Source organism: Pseudochaenichthys georgianus, chromosome 4 (assembly GCF_902827115.2).
Source record: "Pseudochaenichthys georgianus chromosome 4, fPseGeo1.2, whole genome shotgun sequence".
Lineage (NCBI taxonomy): Eukaryota > Metazoa > Chordata > Actinopteri > Perciformes > Channichthyidae > Pseudochaenichthys > Pseudochaenichthys georgianus.
In genome coordinates this window covers 11,684,842-11,709,677 of record NC_047506.1, presented here as the reverse complement: position 1 = coordinate 11,709,677, position 24,836 = coordinate 11,684,842, and the positions used below count along the sequence as shown (strand labels likewise).

At 43.5% G+C, this 24,836-nt stretch overlaps 1 protein-coding gene across 1 annotated transcript in view; it reads right to left on the bottom strand.

Moving 5' to 3' along the window:
• scfd2 (sec1 family domain containing 2) overlaps positions 1-24,836 on the bottom strand; it is a 102,017-nt gene that overhangs the window by 19,561 nt on the left and 57,620 nt on the right. Inside the window, exon 6 of the mRNA XM_034081421.2 lies at positions 25-170. Coding sequence (XP_033937312.1) covers positions 25-170 — 146 coding nt within the window. The remainder of the gene's footprint in view (positions 1-24; positions 171-24,836) is intronic.

The following is a 24,836-nucleotide window of genomic DNA, read 5'->3' as shown; positions in this document are numbered from 1 at the left end:
TCTGTGTGTATGTGTGTTTTTGACCTGGTGAACTCCGTCGCTGGCGGTGTAGACGGAGCGCAGTTGCTTGAGGTGATCTCTGGCGTGACTCAAACCTCTCAGCGTGTCGAACATCTTCTCCACAGCAGAATGGGCTCGCTCCGTGGTCAGCTCCTCTGGGTTTGCACAACCTAACAAACACAAAACACAAGCAACAATGTATAACAATGCTTAATTGTTGTGCGTTAGGTTGTAAAGTTTCACATAAAACCTGAACCACCTACAGTTCCTTTAGACTGAACCGAGAAAAATGCTAATCATGCAAGAAAACATTTACATCTGCAAAAAAAAATGGCCCGTAAGATGAAACATCTTGTTTTTTTGTGGGAAGCTTTCTTAGCTGGGTGTGCACTGAAACCAATTATCAAGGTAAACGCATGGCAGCGAGAGGACAAGAGCTCCTTTATTTGAGCAGAAAACACTGCTGTCTAATCAAAAGCTAATGTTCCCTTCTTTTCCAAAGAAGTGCGTAGGGAAGCAAAGACCTGCTGGGAAATAAATGCTAAATGACAGAGCAAAAACATACGAGGAGAGAAACAGAGAGGCTGTGACAGAAAGAGAGTGGGGGCAGGAAAAAGAGCAGAAGAATTTGAAAGCAAAAAGTAAACAGAGTGAAAGTGAGACGGTGAAAGTAGATAGAGGATGGTATCGAAGCAGGCAGTGGAAAGCGCTGTTGGCAAAGTAGATGGACTGGCACCTGCACTTCCCACTGGCACGGCTCAGGAATGTAGCTGCCTTCTGTTAACAGGAAGGTCAGCTAGAAAAGCAAACCTGAACTCGGCATAGCTCCCTCTGAAAGACTCGAAACAAAGGACATCAAGGTTCAAGGCTCTTTATTTGTCATACGAACATCTACAGAGTAGTTATGTCGATGGAAATCTTATGTCACAGGCTTCTCCAACAGTGCAACACAATAATACAGAAAGTAAATATTAAAAAGTAAATGCAAAAAGAAAAAGTTTAAAAAAAGTGAAGTAGTGAAATAAGAGTCTATATGCAAGCTATTGGAATGATATATTAGATAAATAGACAAATGATTAGTCTTTTTAAAGGGTCATTTCATATTGTTAGCCGATGGCAGACTTTTACTGACTAAAACTTTAAGCTCCCACTTCCTCCCAGTCAGATGCTTTGAACCGGGTGCTGGGATAAGAAGATTAACCAACAGGAGCCACTAAGCATCTTCCTCCTCTTCACACCGGCATATATGGTTACATATTTCCGAAGAGACCATGCATGACACAAGCTTTACGCTTTATGTATCGCACCAGAAGAGGAACAGCTTATACTGCACCTTCAAATGACTTAAACAACAGCCCTAACGCCACACAACTAACAGTACATAACCGAGCACAGTAAAGCTTTGAGCTAAATGGAAATGTCAGCCAGCTTACAAAGACTTGTTATAATGTTAAAAAAGAAATGCAGGAATAATTAGGAAAATACTGTGGACGTTAAAACAAACCATTTCAATCGCCCAGTAGCAAAGCCTTACACTCAATGAAAGTGGGAATTACCAAGCACTCCAACTTTGACTCGACTAATAAGGCGAGACTTGAAAGGATCTGCATGACTCCTGCCACCACAGGTTACCATCAAACACAGGAAACTCCTCGAAAGCTCCTACTTCAAGATTACATCACAATGTCTGCTCACATATCACACAGCTCTACTTTACATGCAAAGCACATGCATGTGAGTAATACACTGTATGAGTGTTGAAGACAACATCTCCCTCTGCCATACTGGCCGTTACTGCTGTAATTGATGGTATGTATGTGTAAGGAAAGCTATATTACTCCCAACTGTTTTCCCTCTCACTGTAAAGACAATGTATAACCGTTCACAAGGCATTTATACGTTGCTTCATTTCATTTGGCACACGATACAAGTTGTGGAAGACATCAACGTCAGCAGAGAGAGATAAGGGAACTTTATCAGGCTTTCCTCTGTTATTTCTTCTCTGCTCGTTCCTTTCCCTTCCAGGCAATATCACATTTAGCGAGGCAACTCTTTGTTTGGAGTTGCTGTCCTGGGGAATGTAAAGCGTCAGGCCTGGCTGTGAGGTAGCAGGGCTATTTGACGGAGCAGAGCGTGAAGACTCAGTGAGATGAGGGTCTTATCTTTCCAGACACCCGCAGAGGAGATCCTACAAAACAAACTACAACTGATGTTTGTCTACTTTCAAATAACCCTACAATACAAGAGAATAGTGCAAACACAACGAAGACATGGAAGTAACCATGTGTTTAAATCCGCTGCTTAGATCCGCTGTATGTGTACGAGGGGTGCACTGGACTGGGAGATACATCACAAGAGCTAGGTAGGAGGGTGTGTAAACATGTTCGAGTGATTGCATGTCTTCTGAGAAGGAGCTGGTTGACTTATCGCCAAAGCACACGGTGCAGGCTCACGTTCGGTCTGTGGAAATCGGTGTTGTGGATGTTAAATGCGGCAGACCCTGAGCGGGAGCAGGTCCACCGACTGATCCAGGAACATCCAACTTGGCTGCGAGGCTCAACACCTGTGTTTCATTTCATCTCACACGGCACGGCCACGCCACCCACCATAAGGGCACCGCACCTCGTTCCCAACTCCACACAGAGTCTCTCACGCAAACATGTGAGCTGCATCCGGTTTATTCATATCAAGAGCATAATACATGCTTGTTCATTAGGCTGCTTTCTTCTAGCTAAAGTGCTTATCTGTCCTTTGAACAGCTGGAGTGCCATCATCGCCTCTACTTCCCGAAACAACTCAGTTTAACAGTCAACAACCTGTTTTTATAAGATGACACAGACATACTATCCAATACCGATTGAGCACAGCGCTTCTAAGAGAAACATTAGGGAGGAAATGTAATTTTGTCTACATACAGAGGACACAAATAGGAAACGGTCTATTGAAGGTGTTCTTAATAAGATTGAACAGAGCCGGAGGTGAGCAATAGAAACTAAGAGGGCTGTGAGCGTAACCGGTGACGCTCAGAAGCTGGAAGTCCAAAGCAAAGGCACAGAGGAATGCATCACTAATGAATGGAGCTCGATCTGGATTAATTAAAATCAACAAATAACAAACACATGCTCGGTGAATAATACTGCGGCTCTGAATTGTGTCCTGTGGTAATATCTGAATAATGTCATGTGCCTATTGTGATGTTTCATGATGCTGACACTGCCGTCACGAGCTTTCCCAGCATGCTTTGCCTGGAGCAAATTCCACCGACGTCAGTTACGTGCTAAATGATTCACTGATTGAAAACAAGGTAAAAAATGACTAGAATATGATTAAGCAAACTGGGTACACAAATCATGTAAATAATAGACAAAAGAAATACAAAATGACTTACAAAAAGTAATGCAGTAATATCGCGCTTTTCCAGTCTTTGATACACGTCAAAGTGCTTTAACACAAACAAGTCCACATTTACACATTCACACACATTCACACACATTCACACAGAGACAGAGGCTGTCATAGAAGGAGCCGCCGGCTCAGGGAGACTGATATTCACACACCGGTGGCCATGGGAACAATTTAGAGGACAAGTATCTTGCCCAAGGACATTTTGATCCAACCACAGACATCAGATGTGAACAATGTGAAAGTATGAATGCACTCGAGTCCTTTACCTCTGCTAACAAAAAATATGGCCTCTGCAAAAGAAAACAGGGAACTTTGAATACAAAAAACGCAGTATGTTTCCTTAACAACCATCAAAACACTGCAACTATCACCATGTGCGCCTGACACCACAACCCAAGCTAATCGCTCTGTACTTATCAGTGGAATGTAGACAACAAGGCTACTTTTAAATATCCTGGCTTATTTTGAAACTAAATAGAAAAAATAACAAAAGTATGGGATTTTTTGGAAAAGAAATTGCATTACTTTTTTTTTACAAAGACTTTATGTTCATGTGGAATGCTAGGAAGGAAGTCGTCTTTGCTACTGTATGGCAGGATGAATGAATAGAGGTGGTGGGTTTTCAGAGCCATGTGCTCCTTTCTCCTCTCTCAGAGCTGTCACATGGGCAAACGTGTCGCCTCTCGGTCAAGAAGGAATGAATTTCGCTTGGTGCAATCACCAGGGTCATAAAAGCCAAGCGGATCTGATGACTCATGCACATATATTGGTATAGATCCATTAGCACCCTAAATTAAGGAGTAGCCTTCAATGTTATTGTTGCACCTATTTAATTACCCTCCTAACAAGCATCTTTAGCTCAAATCAGCCCAATCATTTATCAAATAACATTTAATAAACAGGTTTAGAAAAAGAAAATGAACCACACTTCGTACATACTTACAAATAATTGTTTTGCTTTTAATACTGGATATGTGAAGAAATTGAATGAAGAATTTGATGATTTATAAGAACATATTTGCCACCTTCATACAACTACTGTAGCGAGCGAGTCTGAGTGACGGAGGTGGGTCCACACACAGCAGTCTGGATTCCTATGCTAAGCTTTAATCCTCTGCAGAATGGCCCCTCTGAGAGAAAACACAAGACCTGTTAATCTGGGCTGCTTCATAGACTCTTTAGGAAGTGCAGAACAATGCCACACACACACACACACACACACACACACACACACACACACACACACACACACACACACACACACACACACACACACACACACACACACACACACACACACACACACACACACACACACACACACACACACACACACACACACACACACACACACACACACACACACACACACACACACACACACACACACACACACACACACACACACACACACACACACACACACGGCCTTTCCTTCAAACTCATTATTGCATTTATTTAGATGACCCTTTTAGCCGAAGCCACTTACATTAAGTGCATTTAAACTCAAACAGCAATAATCCTGCAAGAACATTAGCTATCCCTAAGCCAAGATAAGCCACACATTTCTGAGTGTGTAAACTGAATTTCTTTACATTTCTGTATTCGCCAACCTGGAGCCAAAACAGGAGGGTTTGCAGTCTGTGCTTGGAGATGTGTGGGCTACTGTACGTGCTGTCCTATTATCAAACTGGAGCCAGGATGACGAAGAGTTGTGTTTTTGGTAAGGGTTACCTGGGTCCCACTGTGAGGTAGTGCTAAGCCGACGCAGAGCTAAATAAAATTAAAAAAAATTATTTGTCAGACAGTTTATTGATTTGTTTTCTTCACGGTCATCTGTATATTTTTCTTACTCTCTAATGCTGGTTTATTTCTATTTCTACTCTTTCACTTTTTGTATTATTAATAAAGTACATCTTATCTTACACATGCTGAAATGTATGGGGTCTACTGACATGAAACGTTGGGAAGCCCTGCAGTGAACACAATGTGGGGCAGCTTCATCAGAAAAGAACATGTGTTATTTGACATGGCGCATACATGCAGACAAAGTAACCCCAGCCTTCAGCCTCCCTGCTGCAGGAGCCTGTGTGTTCCCCGTGATTTATCACACGCTGACGAGGGTGTGGTCTCAGCCTGGCCACTTATGAAGAACACTTTTCATGGTCAGAGCCAGTCAACCAAGAGCAGCATAACAGTGGGGAACAGGGAGATGTGCATGTACAACACCGTCTCCTGGGGGCTTTCATGTCAGCTGGGTGGTTGTGTTAGTGGACGGGCATGTGGGCTGCACAGTGGCTAGGCAACAAGACCCTCAGATGTTAGGTTGTCTGCTAACAGGCGTGAGGAGATCAAACGGCAGACACATAGGACTCACCCACCGAGGGGGGAGACACCTCATCGCCGCCGAAAGGGAATTTCTGACGGTGTGTGTGGGTGTGATGAATGACTAAGAAGAATGAGGCCGCACGTGAATCAGAGAGCTGTGTGTGTGTGTGTGTGTGTGTGTGTGTGTGTGTGTGTGTGTGTGTGTGTGTGTGTGTGTGTATGTGTGTGGGTGGCTTAAATCACAGGGAAATGATCTGCTCAATTAGAGAGTGGCAGCCGCTAATCTCCACAACTGGCTTAGAGTATTTTAAATTAGGGGCCTGTCTCTCAAATGACTGATAATCAAAAAGAAGTCTGACATTACGCGGAGACAAACTCACAACAACTTCATTTACCATAGCAACGATGCTCATACAAACATACTAGGAGGAACGATATGGCTTTGATATTTAATGTATCATTCGCTAAGGTGTCTCTTTTTTATTTCACACATACCTAGATGCTCCTGCTGATCCACGACTGCAGTATGAACAGAAACAAAGAAAACGCTCACAACCTGATGCTCACCCAGGACTCACTCTCTCATATTGTTCCTCATGATTTGTGTTTCACCTCGCTGCCGTCTACTATCTGGACTATGAGACTCTCTGAATTTCACTTTGATCCCTTTGTAATTACAGTTGTGTGAGTGTGTGTGTGTGTGTGTGTGTGTGTGTGTGTGTGTGTGTGATTCCGGTGGTAGCATTGTTTCAAGTTTTTTTTCGAGGTAAATCAGTGAAATCTAGCAAGGCGCAGGGAATGCCACCCACTCCAGACAGAAACAAAATTACAACTCTGCACGCAATGCAACATGAGTCCCCTCCTTCATATGGAATGACAAGGGGGGGGGGTGTGTGTGCGTTTTTTTGTATGTGTGTCTGTGTGTGTGTTTGTTCTGGTGGGATGTAAAAGAAAGCGCTTTTCCACATCAGTTCACTTGCTGCTGTCTGGCTTAGTGTACACAGTGCTTCAGCTCCTCCTTCTTCTCATAGTAACATACTGAATATCAGCGGAACACCAGGTGCTTTTGCACACGGCTACTGCAAACAATTTCTAGCAAATTTAGAAAATGTTGATCTCAAACTATGTGTTTTTACGCATATTAAACACTTGATTTGCATTGTAGGCAAAAACCTACTTGGCATTGAATCAGAGCAAAAGTCACCGAAGTCAGTAGGATTCATACTTTCATATCCATTATTAACTGATGGTGAGATTATATGAGGTAACAAAAACACGTATCAGTTGTTAAGGCAAACCTTAAGAAGTTAACTTGCTGTATGTAAGTGAACTTAAACAAAAACATTTTTGTAATTCTTCTTCAAGTTTGAATAATTCTCTGAAGGTTCAACATGTAATGAAAGCTATTGTACCATGCTTCTTACAGCTTTTGTTTTGGATGAAATATCAGGCTCATTCGCTGAAGAAAGCCGCTGAGTGAGGCCAGAAATGACTTTATGAGAAAGGGAACAAATCAACCAAATCAGTGGAGTGGAGGACCAGCCAAAACAATGAGCTGAAAAATGCTCTAAAGAGCGGAGACACATAATAATTATCTAAAGAATAATGTTGATCACAGAAGTAAACGGTACTTTAAATCCCTGTTATTGGTTTCAGTGCAACTCAAACATGATCCAAGTAATAATCACACTGTGCTGCTGCATGCACGAGTGCACAACACATGTTTTGTAGTGAAGGAGCTAAAGTACACGGGGAGCAAAGCTCTGAAAAGTACATGTGCTACTCCTGTGTACTTAGGGTGTCCGAGTTTCTACGGTGTCACAAGATGCTTAACTGGCTGCTCCGAGGATTTATGTTTCTGTTGGTCGACATGGCAACCCAATACTTTTACATAAGCTGAAAGGACTGCTTGCACTGAATAATAGCATAGCTCAAACACACCGAGTGTCCCTTTCTTTGTTTCTCTATGCACTAAAAAGTGTCAGTATGTGAGGTGCCTGTGCATACACACTCATGCATGCATGCGTGTGTGTGTGTGTGTGTGTGTGTGTGTGTGTGTGTGTGTGTGTGTGTGTGTGTGTGTGTGTGTGTATGTGTGTGTGCGTGCGTGTGTGTAAGCACGCTTTGCATTGGCTTTCTCTACGATGTGAAATAGGAGAGCTTTAAATAACAGTGAACATTCAGGGAGATGTGATCACCTGGTAGGATTAAAAGCTATTTTATGCAATTAGCTGGCCATGAAAAGTTACTAAGAGGAGAATGAAATAACACTTCTTTACAAAGCAACTCTTACATAAGTATGAAATAATTTAGTGACGCCAATGCAGTGACCTTGTCTGCAAAAAATGAAAAACCTCATTCAAGATATTTTATGAATATGTTAGACCTCTAACTCCTCTTTTTAAACGTTGAGAATTCTATTCTTTAATAAGTGTGAATGCGTCCCTTTAACATTACTGACACAAAGCCACAGTGTTTCGAGCATTACAAAGAAACAAGCTTCCTTCAGTTCAGCATTTATACCTACTTGTAACCTCATCAAATAATACAACTCAGTATTTATCCAATCATCATGTCAATACACTTACATTAGGGGAAAACGCTTGTCTGCAGTAGGTCAGGCCCTGAACCCAGCTGACCTGCAGAGAGTTGTTACCCAATCGTACCTGCATGTGTGTGAAAGAATGTCATTAGCACTGTGATGACTGAGTGTGTGTGTGTGTGTGCCAAGTCGGGACGGAGAGAGTGTTTTTTTTTAATTAGGTAAAATATGCGGCGGTTGTGTGCACCCTCATGATTAAGAAGTGTGCACACTAACTCAAACTGCGAGTGTGAGCGTGAGCCCTGTCCGGTAAGAGACAGTTTTCATCACCCCTCAATTCAAGATCATTCCTGAGGCGGGGCGTCAGCGGCTGCAGACGTCGGCCATTCCTCAGAGAAAGAGCTCACAGTGAGACGATCATGCTGAGTTGGCCAGACTGCTGGAAGCAAGGTGCTGGGCCTTTCAGTTCTTTTGGCAAACAGAAGAGAAACACACAGAGATAAAGTAGTGTTGTTCTGCCCCCTTCAGGACAAAAGTGGCAGTTCAGAAAGTGAACTATAAGATGTAATAAATACTTTGCAGTCAGCATATAAGAGCATGTATAATGTGTGCAAAACTGCAGGACAGCATTCACTCAACATTCAATATACCAGGGGTGTCCAAACTTTTTTCACGAGGGCTTGGTCACTCACTTGAGGTGAGGTTGATTGCCTCATAAGCAAAATCAATCAAATGTAAGTACATTATGCTTGATAACTGAATATGCTTTAAGAAAAGTAAACAGCCTACAGCACAGCTTTCGATAGGGTTTCCTTTATTTTGTTAGCAGCTCATTCCTTAAAAACAGAAGCCTTAGATTGCTTAGCATCAAGAGCAAATGAGAAGGGTATATTTCAAGGTTGTTATGTAAATAACTTATTGGGCTTTTTTCTTATCAACTTTCAACTTGAATTGACTGAAAGTGGGCTTATTAACACATGAACAATACTGTGTAATATGTCTTATATACAGATATATTTAAGAAGTACAATACAAGACAAGCTCACGTTACAAGCTCACGCGGGACGCAATTTGCCCCCGGGCCGTAGTTTGGACACCCCTGCACTTAACTATACAGTATAAAACTATAATTAATAGGCAAACTATTAGGGTAGATGTTTCCTTATGAGACTGGTACATGTGTTCCACTGAGCCCTCTGCTGGTCACAGGCAGACCTGCACTTTGTAAAGCCTCAGTTTTATCTTCCACTGTGTAATGGTCTCCTTCACTTAATGGACAATTTAATGTGTGTCAGTAACGGAGCGTCCACACTACAGCTTCAAAAATAGCTTGGAGCTGGGCGTGTCTGGAGCTTGGGGATTTTATTCAAGCAACACGGCCAACAACCAATCACATGAATCTCCCGCCCCCGACATACAAAGCAAAAAACCCCGGGGATTGTATGGGAGCAATATATATATATATAAATATATATATATATATATAAACTCCCCAAACAGGCGAAAACCTACCAGTTTCCCCCACTGTCTCTGCCATCTCCCTCCATGCCTGGTTCCTCCGGTTTGTATCCCGGTAGGTGAAGAGGGTCTGGTCATACAAAACCGGGTGATTTGCTACGGCGATAGTTAGTTTCTCCTCCGACTTTTTTTGAAATATAGAAATGAACGGCGGGATATCTCTCCCAGCTTAGACGCAGTTTGATTGGCTACGGCTTCAGCTGTCAGATTTTGGGAAACGGGATTTGATTGGCTGGCGCTGGCTACTCCGGCGTCTCAGGCGACAGAAGTTGAACATTGTTCAACTTCTGTCGCCGGAGACGCCTGACGGCCCGTCCACACAGCGGCGTGCGTTGACGCTTGTCGGCGGGCGTGTCTGACACTCGACCAACAACCAATCACATGAATCTCCCGCCCCTGACACACAAGCAGCGGTTTGATTGGCTAGAGCTTGTACTGGCATATGATTCGATTGGCTGACGCCTCGCCGAGGCGTCAAAAGTTGAACATTGCTCAACTTTTGCTGCGAGACACGCCAGCTACGCTCCACGTCGCTTCCCACGATGCATTTCGGCTAAAAGTGACGTCACCCCATTCAAAGTGAATGGGGAAGCGTCAACGCACGCCGCTGTGTGGACGGGCCGTGAGACGGACCGCTCTGCTACCCACAATTCAGTTCGGCGAAAAAGCGAGGCTACGTGACGTCACCCCATTGAAAGTGAATGGGCAGATTGGAGCTTTCGACGCTGTCGACGCTGTAGTGTAGACGGGCCGTAACTGCATCTCAGGATGTAGAGCCATTCATCCTAAAGTCAGTAGTTTAGCCCACACCTCATTCTGCACACATGTGGCTCTTCCAGTAAGACCCCCACATTGCTGGTAAAAAAAAAGTTGCTTTTAAATAGGTTTAAATCAATGAGGCAGACGCATAATGCAGAATAATGATGCATCAAAATAGACTTTGATTTGTCACACATCACAATCGACAGCACAAATGATTAATTATTATTAATTAATATTATGTCACTGTTGCTCAAAATGTTGAAATGACTTAAATGTTAACAATGGTTATTGGCCATTAGGTTATGGGACCAAATGAAAAGGGCAGAACATAATTATTAAGACGTACACGGTATATGATGTGGCATTGTTGGGTCTCTACACATTATACAAAGTAGTCTAGACTTTACCCTAAGAGTTATCTCAAAACCCAGAGATAGCTTCTGCTATGATTTGCCGTTATATAAATGAAAAATATTTGGATAAAAAAATTAATTTCTATATTTCTGTTACTATATTTTATATCATCTATACAGATATTAGAAAAACCCACTGGGTTTCTCATGACTCCCAATGCACATTATTTATCCTGTTGAACACACATAAAACTAATTAAAAACTAAACCATCTGGGTTTTTGCTTTGGCCTGTGAATGAATTGAAACATCCTCATCCTCAGGTCTGAAACATGTAGTCATGTATTACACACATGCTGGTAACCATCTGTATCAGCATGTATATGATAGAAACATCAACATGATGGTAACCTGTTGAAGGTCTCAACAGTTTCTGAACTGAAGCGACTTCATTGGCACCATGTCTAGGGGGGTCAAAAAGCCTCAAGCAAAGCTAGGTCAGAAACGAGGTTAAATGAGTAAACAAGGACTTCCTCCCTCAGGGTAGAATCTGCACCTGGACTTCTCATTACTGCTCTGAGCCGCCTCAGCACCGGAGAGGACATGTGGCCCAGAGGAAACTCACAGCACTGCTTCTCTCCAGCATCGCATCAAACACACACAGAGAGTTCTGGGGAAATGTACCGGCCAATCGAGATTCAATAACCCCCTCCCTAGTTTCATGAGTAATAATAGTGGCATTGCCTTCTGTAAAAGCATCCAGTGTGTGTTCAAATCCACACACAGCTGCACACACAGAGTTGCATGATGCTCACAGAGCTGTCTCCCAGCGCTGTGAGATTCACTGTAATACAATGTCCGCTCCATCCATCCACGGGGGAGGGAGCGGGATTTATTTACGACTCACTGACACTTTGATCCTCTTCAATTTCACAACTCAAGCAGCAGTTTTCCCCTCTGCTCCGACGCGGTCACATCCATCTCCCACTATCAGCCAAGATACAAACGACCTGCCTTTGCTGTGCCAGCACTCGCCTTTCATTTCATGCCTTATAACGCGCTTTGTATGCGTCCGGTTAAATGTGTTAGCATCATTATAAAAACAAATGTTAGGCCTTTAACATGTGAAAGAGCACAAGGGCAACACTGTTTCGTCATGTGTTTCTCTTCTGTTACACAATTCCTGTCTCCCTAAGGACTTCACCTGGAGGCCTTCAAGGCTTTGCAATGCACTGTGGGGAGTAAGACATTAATCAAAGGTGGAGCCGAGGAAGAAGAGGAGGGTCTGGCTCTCCCACCATGTTTTTCTTCAATCCTTCCCTCCCTTTTCAGCATTTAAATCTCTCACAGTCTGAGAAATCATCACCCTCAAGGACCCTCCCCTGCAAGAGTAATGGATGGCCCAGACGCATGTACAAACACATAACAAAAAGACTGCAGAAGAATCTCACACTAAAATATACAAATGCAGGTAAAGAACATCCTGCAAAACATGTCTTAAAGGTCCCATGTCATGCTTTTCTGGTTATTACCCGTCCCCTTGTGTGTTATGAAGGTTTTTATGCATGTAAACGGTCTGCAGAGTCAAAACCATCAAAGTACACCCTGTAGCGAGTAAAACTATAAAACAGAAAATACCTCCCCAAAACGCCTCGTTGGAGATACGTCACTGTCCATTTGATTCTTCCGGGTACGCATGATGTCAACCGTACCTGGAATGAAATGGACCAATCCGTGGAGCCGTTACGTTAAGCCCGCGCTGATTGGTCCAAATTGACCAATCCACGGACTTCCTCACACACTCAGTGCAAGCAGCTCTGCTGATCTCTCCTCCCTGGCTGCAGGCTGATAACAGACAGTTGGGATCACGGTGAAATTCTCTCTGCAGACCCATTCTCACAGCGTTTATCAACCTTTTTCTTACTCAATATCAAGCCACACTTATTGTTTTTACTTCGGCTGTGACTTTGTGTGTGCTCAGGGTGAGTTTGGCTGTATATCGCTAAACAAGGAAACAACACCTCCACGGAGCTCAGCGCGATTCACAACGTCCCGACCAATCAGAGCACACTGTGCTCACAGGGAGGGTGGGGGCTGGAGCTATTGGAGCTACAACGAGCCGTTAAAGGCAGAGAGTGAAATTCAGTGAATACACGTAGTTTACAGAGATGCTGTTTGAGAAACCAATGTGAGTTTGGAAAATTGCACAATATAAATCTATTCTAGTAGACCTCAACAATGGAATTATGATCAGTGGAAATGGCCATGACATGGGACCTTTAAAGACAGAGATAGAGTAGTGATCTGTCTAGGAATAAAGAGAGTCACTGTTGGAGGAGAGGTCCAAAGGGGGCCAGCTCTTATTTTGACAGTCCCTCTGTCCTGGAGAAAATGGCCTCTGTTCTGTTTGTTTTCCAAAGAGAAACATCTGAACATCTGTGGCGTTCCTCGGAGCAACATGCTGGGCTAGAGTTACAAACTGCACCGGTGCACAAGAATGCATAAACACATGTGCACAGTCAGACACATAAACATGCACACACACAAAAGGAGAAGGATATCCACAGATGTATAGAATAATGTTGAACTGAAGATGATCTACTGTATCATTGCTGTATCCTATAATTAAAGTTATTCTTAAGTTATGTACAAATCCATGTTTTAATACGGCTTGGAAATGCCATAACACTTCAAAGGCAGCCTGAGGAATGTCGCCCTGATGCGGGGACTGCTGGGGCACACTGCTGTGAATATGCATGCAAGTGTGTATGCAAGTGTGTATGCAAGTGTGTATGCAAGTGTGTGTGTAAGCTTGTCCTCGAGTCTAAGGCGATAGCTGGATGGACAACTGTATTGTCTTCTGGCCATGACTCAAGTTTGTGTTGTATTACTATGTATTAAACCAAGAAATCCAAGGCTCAAAAACAACTCTTAAGCAAATATAGTGTGAGCGCTAACATATTTCACTTGGCAAGAACATCTGGCCTTTGTCACATGCCTCATTTTCAATACACATAAATGTAGCCTTTTGGCCGTATGAGAAGTGTTTGAAGAGTTGATCGGGGAACAGTGATGATGGAGCCGTAAAACACGTTACCGCAGCCATGTTAAAAAGTTTTGTTCTCAAAGTTATTGATTACAGAGAGGGGGTTCTCTGTTTCTCTTCAGTTTTATACTATCTCTCCTGATGCAGTTCTCAGCATGGTCGCTAGGGTGCACTGTTACACTGCTCACTTTACCCTGAACCCCAGCACATGTACACACACACACATCATCCCCCACCTCTAAACACACTGCTGCCACGACAGAACTGTTTTCTCTTGTTCTCCTGAGGGAGATCAGCCTCTTTTACAAAAAAACAGAACTGTGTCCAACCTCTCCATCTCAGATAATACAGCGGGGTTGTGTCCCAGATGTGAGGCACCAACTTGAAACTTGCTGAAAAAACAGTCACTTTCCCTTCTCTGATGTGCATGTGTTTTCCTGTTCATTTTTTAGCTTTCACTACTTCTCATTAGCGGTGCTCGTTTGCTTTCTTTTGGACCCTATCACAAATAGTAACCGCTACAAATAACAGAAGTTAAACATTGCACGTATGCATATATAAAAAGTTCTGCAGTTAAAAAACAAAGCAGCACACACAGTTCAGTTTAAGTGAAGAGAAAACTGACCCAAAATGTGTAACCTTCTGAGTCTCCTCTTTTGTTATTCCACCATGTTCTCTTTCAAAAACACTACTTGAGGGACAATTGACCCTGGTCCAATACTTGGGTGTGTTTGACATGTATGACTGAAGTACAGTACTTTTCAGACCACATCTGGGAGGTGCTGTCAGGTCTACATATACATTGTGACCTGTAAAATAGCAATGACGGTTTAAAATAGAGACCTGACCTGCTTTGAAACAGCACATCCAGCACTAATAGACTAGCACACAGGACACAGGTAGACATATGAGAGAGACACAAAACAGCCAGACCCAACCCTGTGACATAAAGACAAAGTAAAGACATTCAGAATAAGGATTCAAAAATAGATGAGTCTAATCAGATCAAAACAAAACTTGTTCAGTCTACATTTGATCAAAAATGTTAACAGAATAAAATATGTAAAGTAATCAGTATTAGTACAAACATCCATGAAGACAGTGAGCATGGTGCCTGATAATCTAGTTAAACAGGACGACTGCTTAATCCCATTTCCAGTGTCTGTGCTAAACTAACATGCTGCTTGATTTACAGTAGCTTCATGTTCTAGCTGTATAGACATGAGAGTGGTTTTATAACTTCTTAGTACATCCTCAACGAGAAGGCAAAACATAATATTTCCAAAAATGTTGAACTAATCCTTTAAGCAACTTCATTTTTTGGAAATGACATACAAAGAAACTCTAAGCCTAGCTAAGTGTCCTCTATTTAATCACACCTGTACTCTCAAGAGACACAATGAAAACACTTCTGCAAAATATATTAATCAAACAGATGGTTGAGCCGGAGGAGCTGTTTGTGTGTTTCAGAAAATACACCTTGTGTTTAATAGAGATCCATTTTCAGGAGCGTAGGACTGGTAGCATCCTCTGGGAGGAGAACACAGGGAACAGTTTTATTACATTCTATATATAGGCTTTGTCTGACTTGGTTGTCAACATTGAGTTAGTTATGTAACTTTGTTCCATAGAGCCTATAAATGTCTGCTAAAGAAATATTTGTGTCACAATTTCTAAAAAGAAACACGACTTCCCAATTTTAAATCACCAGATCAATATTTGAAAACGTGATGATTTGTTTCACAAGCAAACACATTCAACTATTTGTCAGCCTGTGGCTCATTTATGTTCCGTTTGTTGATGTTGTTGATGTTTATGCTGCACCAAATCTAAGGATTTCAACATTGTAAATATACCACGCTACAATTGTGTTGATTCAGAAGTCATCAGAAGCCCAACAAGTGAGTGACAGATCAGTGTGTGAAAGTGCTCAGAAGCCTGTTGGCAAATGTTCAATCCCACACACTATGAAGCATGATAATGTGATGATGTGCGTGGCAGCCCTGAGTGTAGCCTGGCTGCTCATGCCCGCACCACCATGCTCGCTCAGATCTGGGGGAGAGGCACGGCCGCGGGCTAACCTCACTGCCGGGGTTAGCGTTAATGAACTATGGAGCAAGGGTGCCATAATTCATGGCAGAATATCATGATCTCTGCCAAGGCTGCTTGATTTCCTCATGAAAATCAGCCTGACGCACTGAGAAACTTCCACAACAGACGATGGCGGATGTGACTCCTTGTGGTTTGCGTGTATAACAAATTAAATAGACAATCATTCAAGTAGAATATTTTAAGTTTAAGCACATTGCACAAGCCGCAGATGATAACAAAAACAAGACGGAGTGAAGAAAGCAGGAATAAAAAGTAAATTGTCAAATGTAATACTTAAGAAATACGTAATAAAATATTGGTGGTTGCAAAACACTTTTGACAAATGAAAACATTGCTAGAATAAAACTGTTTATATACGTACAGTATCTGTATACAACTCATTGTTATAATGCAACGTTACTTATCTCATTTGTTTTGCAAGCACACTGACGACGTGAAGTGGTGATCTGAAAACTCACGGGCGGGGGATATAAATATGAACTAATGAAAGTAAATGATTCTCTCTACCCCTTTCCAAACATAACAAACTAATCTCTTCTTATCCTACACCTGTCCGCCGTAACCTTCGTTCGCTCTCCCCCTCTACCTTTGCCTCATCGGTGCTCTCAGCCCTCCCTTCCTCTGACTCGTTCCAATTGCTGCCTCCAAACTCTGCTGCAGAAACTCTACTCTCTACTCTCTCATCCTCTCTGGACTCTCTCTGTCCTCTCACATCTCGGCAGGCTCGTCAGTCCCCTCCTGCTCCCTGGCTAAATGATGCACTGCGTGCTAATAGAACCGTCCTTCGGGCAGCAGAGCGGAAATGGTGGAAATCCAAACACCGTGACGACCTCCTAACCTATCAGGCTCTCCTCTCCTCTTTCTCTGCTTCGATCTCTCAGGCAAAAAGCACTTTCTTTCAAGATACGATCCAATCTTCCTATTCCAATCCCAAACAACTATTTTCCATCTTCTCCTCCCTCCTGGACCCCCCCAAAGCCCCTTCCCCCTCCTCCCTTCTGTCAAGCGACTTTGTTAACCACTTTGAAAAAAAGGTTGATGATATTCGCTCTTCTTTTTCTGACTCACCTTTACTCACCGCTGGGTCACCAGACCCTCCTTCCACCCACACACTAACCTCCTTTTCCCCTCTCTCTCCAAGTGAGGTTCTTACCCTCATTACCTCTGCCCGCCCTACCACCTGTCCTCTGGACCCTATCCCTTCAAACCTCCTTCAGAGTATCGCTCCTGATATTCTACCGTTTCTCACCCATTTCATCAACACTTCTCTAACTTCTGGTCACTTTCCAAACAGTCTCAAGGAGGCAAGAGTAAACCCTCTCCTAAAGAAACCCACTCTCAACCCGTCTGATGTTATAAACTACAGGCCTGTCTCTCTCCTCCCGTTCCTGTCTAAAACACTTGAACGCGCTGTCTTTAAACAATGTTATCTACATCAGAACAACCTTCTGGATCCGCACCAGTCTGGTTTCAAGGCAGGTCACTCCACAGAAACTGCCCTCCTTGCTTTCACTGAGGAACTGCACACTGCTAAAGCAGCCTCCCTCTCCTCTGTCATCATCCTTTTGGACCTGTCTGCTGCATTCGACACGGTGAACCATCAGATCCTCCTTCGCACTCTCCAAGAACTTGGAGTTTCAGGCTCTGCACTTTCCCTCCTCACCTCATACCTCAAAGACCGCACCTACAGGGTTACTTGGAGAGGGTCCAAGTCCGACCCTTGTCAATTAACTACAGGGGTCCCTCAGGGCTCTGTTCTTGGTCCCCTCCTCTTCTCCTTGTACACAAACTCGCTCGGATCAGTCATTAGCCCGCATGGTTTTTCATACCACTGCTACGCTGACGACACCCAATTAATTCTGTCCTTTCCCCGCTCAGAGACCCAGGTCGTCGCACGCATCTCTGCTTGTCTAGCTGACATCTCTCAGTGGATGTCTGATCATCACCTCAAGCTCAACCTTGACAAGACTGAACTGCTTTTCCTTCCGGGAAAAGATTGTCCCACTCTTGACCTAACAATCAACATCGGCACCTCTGTTGTTTCCCCGACTCAGACTGCAAGGAATCTGGGTGTGACCCTAGATAACAAACTGTCCTTCACTGCAAACATAGCTGCTACAACCCGCTGCTGCAGATACACGCTTTACAACATCAGGAGGATACGTCCCCAGCTTGGGGGGACGTACGTGGGGCTTGGCGGACAGTGCGGCATGCGAGTGCGGTGACCCTGAGCAGACCGCTGTCCATATAATCACCATCTGCCCCTTATATAGACCACCCTCGGAAGCCAGCCTCTTCGACCTAGGACCAGAGATGCGGGCATGGCTACACGACACCGAGTTGGACATATAACGTTATACGAAAGAAGAAGAAGAAGAAGAAGTCCCCAGCTGACCCAGAAAGCGAAGCAGCTTCTGGTCCAGGCTTTCGTCATCTCACGCCTAGACTACTGCAACTCCCTCCTGGCTGGTCTATCTGCATGTGCCATCCGACCTCTGCAGCTCATCCAGAATGCAGCGGCTCGTCTGGTCTTCAACCTTCCTAAATTCTCCCACACCACGCCGCTCCTCCGCTCCCTCCACTGGCTTCCGGTAACTGCTAGAATCCACTTCAAGACAATGGTACTTGCGTACCATGCTGCGAATGGATCTGGCCCTTCCTACATCCAGGACATGGTTAAACCGTACACCCCAGCACGTGCACTCCGCTCTGCATCAACCAAACGCCTCGCTGCACCATCGCTGCGAAGGGGACCCAAGTTCCCATCAGCAAAAACACGTGGGTTTGCTATCCTGGCTCCAAAATGGTGGAATGAGCTCCCCATTGACATCAGGACAGCAGATAGCTTACACACCTTCTGGCGCAGACTGAAAACTCATCTCTTTCGACTCCACTTTGAGCGATAGAACTATTAACAAAGCACTTTTATACTAATAAAGGGCTGGCTTATCTAAAGCCAGTTGAGTAGCACTTGAAATGTTTTTGCTCTATGAAGCCTGATGTACTTATATGATTCTGTTTTCTTCAAGTTTGTATTTTGTTGGTCGAACGCACTTATTGTAAGTCGCTTTGGATAAAAGCGTCAGCTCAATGTAATGTAATGTAATAATTATGTTTGACAATTTCAGAGTTCGAGTCCAGAAAGACAATGCTCAAGCAAAAATCAAGGAAGCTAGAGACCTACTCTTCTTCACAACCATATTCAAGAGCAGGAGGACCTTTCAAGGGTCACTAGTCATGCTGCATGATTAGATCATACAAAAAACATGTATTTTACGATCATATACCTAAAGCATATGAGCCTTAAACACCTACATTAGCTTTAAGCGCTGCAGTTCTTCACAGCCGTTTCGTGCCTCTGCCCTATTTCAAAAATCTCATTTTAGGGTGCAGAAGAGGGTTTTCTGTAAATGTACACCTCCTGAATGAATAAGCACTTCCTGTTTCAGGGAGGGTTGGGGTTCACACAGGGGGGTTACTCAACGTGCCATTCCCTTTCTTGCTTTTTCTTCCCGAAAACAAAGAAAAAAACGACTCAAACAGTCAAGAGCAGGATTTTCAGTTAACTTGCAGCCTCTTAAACATGTAGCTAAAATCTCACATACTTATCAAATTATAGAAAGGCCCTATTAGACAGACTTTATGAAGCATACATCAAATGAATAGCCATTTTACAACTACAACAGAAACACTTGGTTCTCATTAAAACACCTAATGTAATCAGAAATGTATTTTTCATATGAAAAAGGAGATGAAGAGAGATAAAAGAAAACAATGGAGGAAGAGGACAGGACGATATATTTACAGAGTGCAAGCACAAAAAGTGCATCCACGAGAGTACATTTGTTTGTTTGTTTGTAGCCTTTATTTAACCAGGTGAAAGCCCCTTGAGATCAAAAGATCTCTTTTTCAAGGGTGACCTGCAGGACATTAGTTACACATGTAACATAAAAACAACAGAACAACAATAAGGATGACATACAACATAATGTACAGGGTACAGTTTACAAACTCTATTTACAGTGACAGGCACCATGAGTATCAAACAGCATGTCACCCAGCCGAGTTTTAAAATGATGCAGGGGAACCAAAGTGCTCAGTTTTAAACAGGTTTACAGACTGTTCCAATTTAGTGGAGCTGCACAACTAAAAGCTTTCTTCCCTAAGACAGCGTTGACATTATCTATCTGTGTCTCCCAGGGGAGCGGTCGAGCACATGGCACAGTTATCATTCAGCACACACAGACACACTCTCTCTCTTCTGTCTTCTCACACACTCACTCATACTCTCTCCGAGACATGCATGTACACGCACACACGTACACACACGATACAGACATAAATACTGCCACAACCATTAGACAGGACGAGGACAGATAGAGAAGAGTGTGGTGCAGCTGATGAAAAGACATGATTAACCTTTGATCTGCAGTCTGTATCGTGTGTGTACGTGTGTGCGTGTACATGCATGTCTCGGAGAGAGTATGAGTGAGTGTGTGAGAAGACAGAAGAGAGAGAGTGTGTCTGTGTGTGCTGAATGATAACTGTGCCATGTGCTCGACCGCTCCCCTGGGAGACACAGATAGATAAGGGCGGTGGTGGCGAAGTCCATAAGGACTTGGCTTGGCAACTGGAAGGTCACCAGTTCAAGTCCCGGAAAGACCAAGTGCTACCGAGGTGTCCCTGAGCAAGGCACCGTTCCCTACACTGTGTGTGTGTGTGTGTGTGTGTGTGTGTGTGTGTGTGTGTGTGTGTGTGTGTGTGTGTGTGTGTGTGTGTGTGTGTGTGTGTGTGTGTGTGTGTGTGTGTGTGTGTGTGTGTGTGTGTGTGTGTGTGTGTGTGTGATGGGCTAGTGACATGTCGTTTTGGGTGGTTTTGAAGCCTCTCCTTGGGTGCTGCTGTTCTGAATTACGCGCTGAGGGGACAGAGGGGTGGACAGGAGAATCTGTGTTTGACTTTTTTGACCAAACTGACCCGGGACAAAAGCATGGGAACACAGTAGCAGTGGGTATGCAGTGTGTATAAGTGGGAGAAAAGTGAGCTATGATGGGAGAAAAAAGTCGGAAAATATGAGTGTGTGTGTCTGTGGGAAAGCAGAAAATAGAGATTAGTTTCTACATGAGCTGGACAATGAGTTGTGTATTTGTGTGAACAAGTTCATGCATGACTGTTTATTGATTCTACAAAGCGATTACTGCACGGTCCGACCGAGGAAATACACATGTGATTGAGAGAGAGAGAGTAGCGGGTTTCATTTGATACCTGAAAGCCAAATAAACAACTCGGGGCCTGCCAGATCTGAACCCAGAGCAATAAACTGCCCTGATATCTGAGCCACTGGCTTCGTTTACTGGCTCATCTGTCAACACACACAAAGGGCATACACACACGGACACAACTTGACCTGGGCGCTCGTACAATAATCGCTCCTGGAGGACATTATTGAATTTGAATCTTTCTGCTGTGGAAATATTTAGAGCCACTAACCATGGCAGGAAAGAAAAGAGGACACATTCTTTGTGAAATCCAGTATTAAATGACTTTTCAACCACAAAGACTTCTTCAATGGTCATGAGTCTCTGTGAAGGGGAAACGAGGGGTGGGACGCAACAGAAACCAGAGATTGAAGCCACATGTTGAAAGGCAGCACGCAGCACACATCACACACACGCAGATTGATTGATTAATCTGGAATGTTTCTCTCTTTTCTCTCTAAAAGCTCCACAGCAAAGACAGAGCGGATGACAATGCACTGCTCGTATAGTGCAGCACATGTAAGGGATTCATTTCCACCCCCCCCCCCTTCTTTTCGTGTACACTCATACACTTTAACTGTGACTCACACTCATCAACTCATTCAGACACCATTGTGACGCACATCTTCTTCACGCAGAAGAGGTGCTGTGCCAAGCTGTGCTCTCAAACAAAGCCTCCGACACGTAGTGTGTAAGTTCCAAGAGCACAGAAAGTGGTATGACCTCTAACTTACAGCTGCTTTTTTTATGTTGTTTTAAAGTGACAGTAACACATATCAGGAGAGACGAGTTGCATCAGTGTGTAATCCCACAGTGGGGCGGAGGCTGAGGCTGCGGAGGGATGGGTGAGTTTTACTCTGATGTAAAGGGGAAAAGATCTGAGGAGCATCATGGGGTTTAAAACACAGTTGCATACTAATAAAATATAAGGAAAACCGCCACAGCAGACAATGTGAACACTCTTTATAGTTACCTTTCTATGGTAGAACAAATGTATAATTAAAACGGGTTTCTGAATCCATAGATAGTTCTGAGGAAGGAGAGTTTTCACTTCTCATTTCATTTCATTTTTACAACGATATCACAAATTATAAGTGGCATCATGGTAACGTAAATGAATATTGTTTATACGAATAGTTAGTGGCTTGGGGAGGAGATTATAGGAATGTGACTGGCGCAGTAAGACTTTGCAGAATGCTGACTTCTTGATCAAGTAAAGTGTAAACACATTTTTAAAGCACTTTAACATAAGTTAAAGGGCCCATGTCATGCTTTTCCCCCTTGTGTGTTATGAAGGTTTTTGTGCATGACGGAGCGTTCACACAGCAGCGTGCGTTGACGCTTGGAGGTGGGCGTATCTGAAGCTTGGGGATTTTTTGCGAGCAACGCGACCAACAACCAATCACATGAATCTCCCGCCCCCGACATACAAAGCAATAGCAATGTTAAAACGAAGTAAACTGGATATAAAATGCCCAAACAGGCGAAAACCTACCAGTTTCACCCACTGTCTCTGCCACCTCTCTCCATGCCTCGCTCCTCCGGTTTGTATCCCGGTAGATGAACAGAGACTGATCATACAGCACCGGGTGATTCACTACCGGCATAATGCATTTTCCCTCCATTTTTTGGAATATGAGGAAATGACCTGCGTAGTCTCTCCCAGCATACACGCGGTTTGATTGGCTTGCGCTTGTACTGGCAGATTTGCATAAACGGGATTTCATTGGCTGACGCCTCCGTCGAGGTATCAAAAGTTGAACATTGCTCAACTTTTGAAGCGAGCAACGCCAGCAACGCTCCACGTCGCTTCCCAAAATGCAGTTCGGCTAAAAGTGACGTCACCCCATTCAAAGTGAATGGGCAGAAGCGTTGGAAGCTTCAACGCACGCCGCTGTGTGGACGGGCCGTGAGGGTCTGCAGAGTAAAAAACCCTCAAAGTACTCTTTGGAGATTTCTCATTTTCCATTGTTTACTTCCTGGGTACTGTGATGTGTGAACACCCAGAGGCCACACCCTCTGCCAGCATTTCACGAAACAAAGCTTCCCAAACCTTTCAGCGATTCATGCCGGATATGTACAGCGTAGGGCACTGAAGAACGATGCTACTTTGTTTGGACCAGCGGTAGATTCGGGTACACAACCTGTAAGTAATCATTGTTGTTTGTGTATTTATGATGTTTAAAACAAACAAGGTATCTACCATGACTGTTTAAATGGGTAAACGTTTTTCGGGCTGCTAAGTTGGGATCGCGGAGAAATGCTCTCCGCAGACCCATGCTCACAGCGTTATATAAACCTTTTTCTTACTCAATATCAAGCCACACTTATTGTTTTTACTTCGGCTGTGAGTGTTTGTGTGTGCTCAGGATGAGTTTCGCTGTGTCTCGCTGTATCGCGGACCCGGAAGCCTGTCTGCTCCTCGCAGCAGATTGCAGCAACGAGCCTCGCAACTTCCCGACCAATCAGAGCACACTGGGCTCACAGGGAGGGGGGGGCAGGAGCTCCAACAAGCCGTTTAGGACAGAGAGTGAATACCGGTGAATGAATACACATTCTTTACAGAGATGCTGTATGAGAAAACAATGTGAGTTTGGACAATTGCACAGTATAAATCTATTCTAGTAGACCTCAACAATGGAATTATGATCAGTAGAAATGGCCATGACATGGGCCCTTTAATGTGACTGACAAAAACTTTCAAAAAGAAAGAATTAAATGACAAAATTAAAAGTAGTTTCAAATTAGGGTTAGGCGTTATGCACAGTTTACACAGACTTAGAGCACACATTTATTTAATGCTTAAAGTTGCAAGATATTAAAGATTTCATTAAAATATTATATTGTTAGATGTTTTTTCAAGAAGAATAACATCAACTGTAAACAATTCTTTGTTTTCAAAGAAAAAAACAATATGAACATTATGGGAAAACCTTTTATCAATGGTTATTATTAGCAGTTTGAAAACTAAAGGATCCTATTTCTACAGTACATTTAAATTCTATCCAGTTCCATGTGCAACCTGGTGTATTGTGTGCATGGAAACAAACTGACTCTGATATCTGAAATGACATATGTTGTGGTTTAATTTTTTAAATGTCAGTGTTTAATGATGTGAGTGGCAAAAAACTACATTCATTGCACATTCCTTGTACTGGGGTGTAGGCACATAGATAAATAAATACCACTTGGGGTAAGTGAGCCGATCTTTTTCTGTAATTCATGTCAACTGACCCTTTAATGTCTAAGTAAATATGTGTGACAGCTGGAATGTCCGGGCACCAGTGAGTGAGTGAACTGTACGAGAAGTGGCAGCTAGTGAGTGGGGGCAAGATAAGGCGATGAGTCCCATAGACACAGAGGAAGCCTCCTATCACAGGAAGCTCCTCTTGCAAATGTCAGATCCTCCTAATCGCAGCTCTACTTCCTGTTTAAGTCGCCTGAGCTGGACAACATCACACAAAGATACCCACGACCCAACGGGATTACGCATATATTTACCCATCCAGGCAGGCA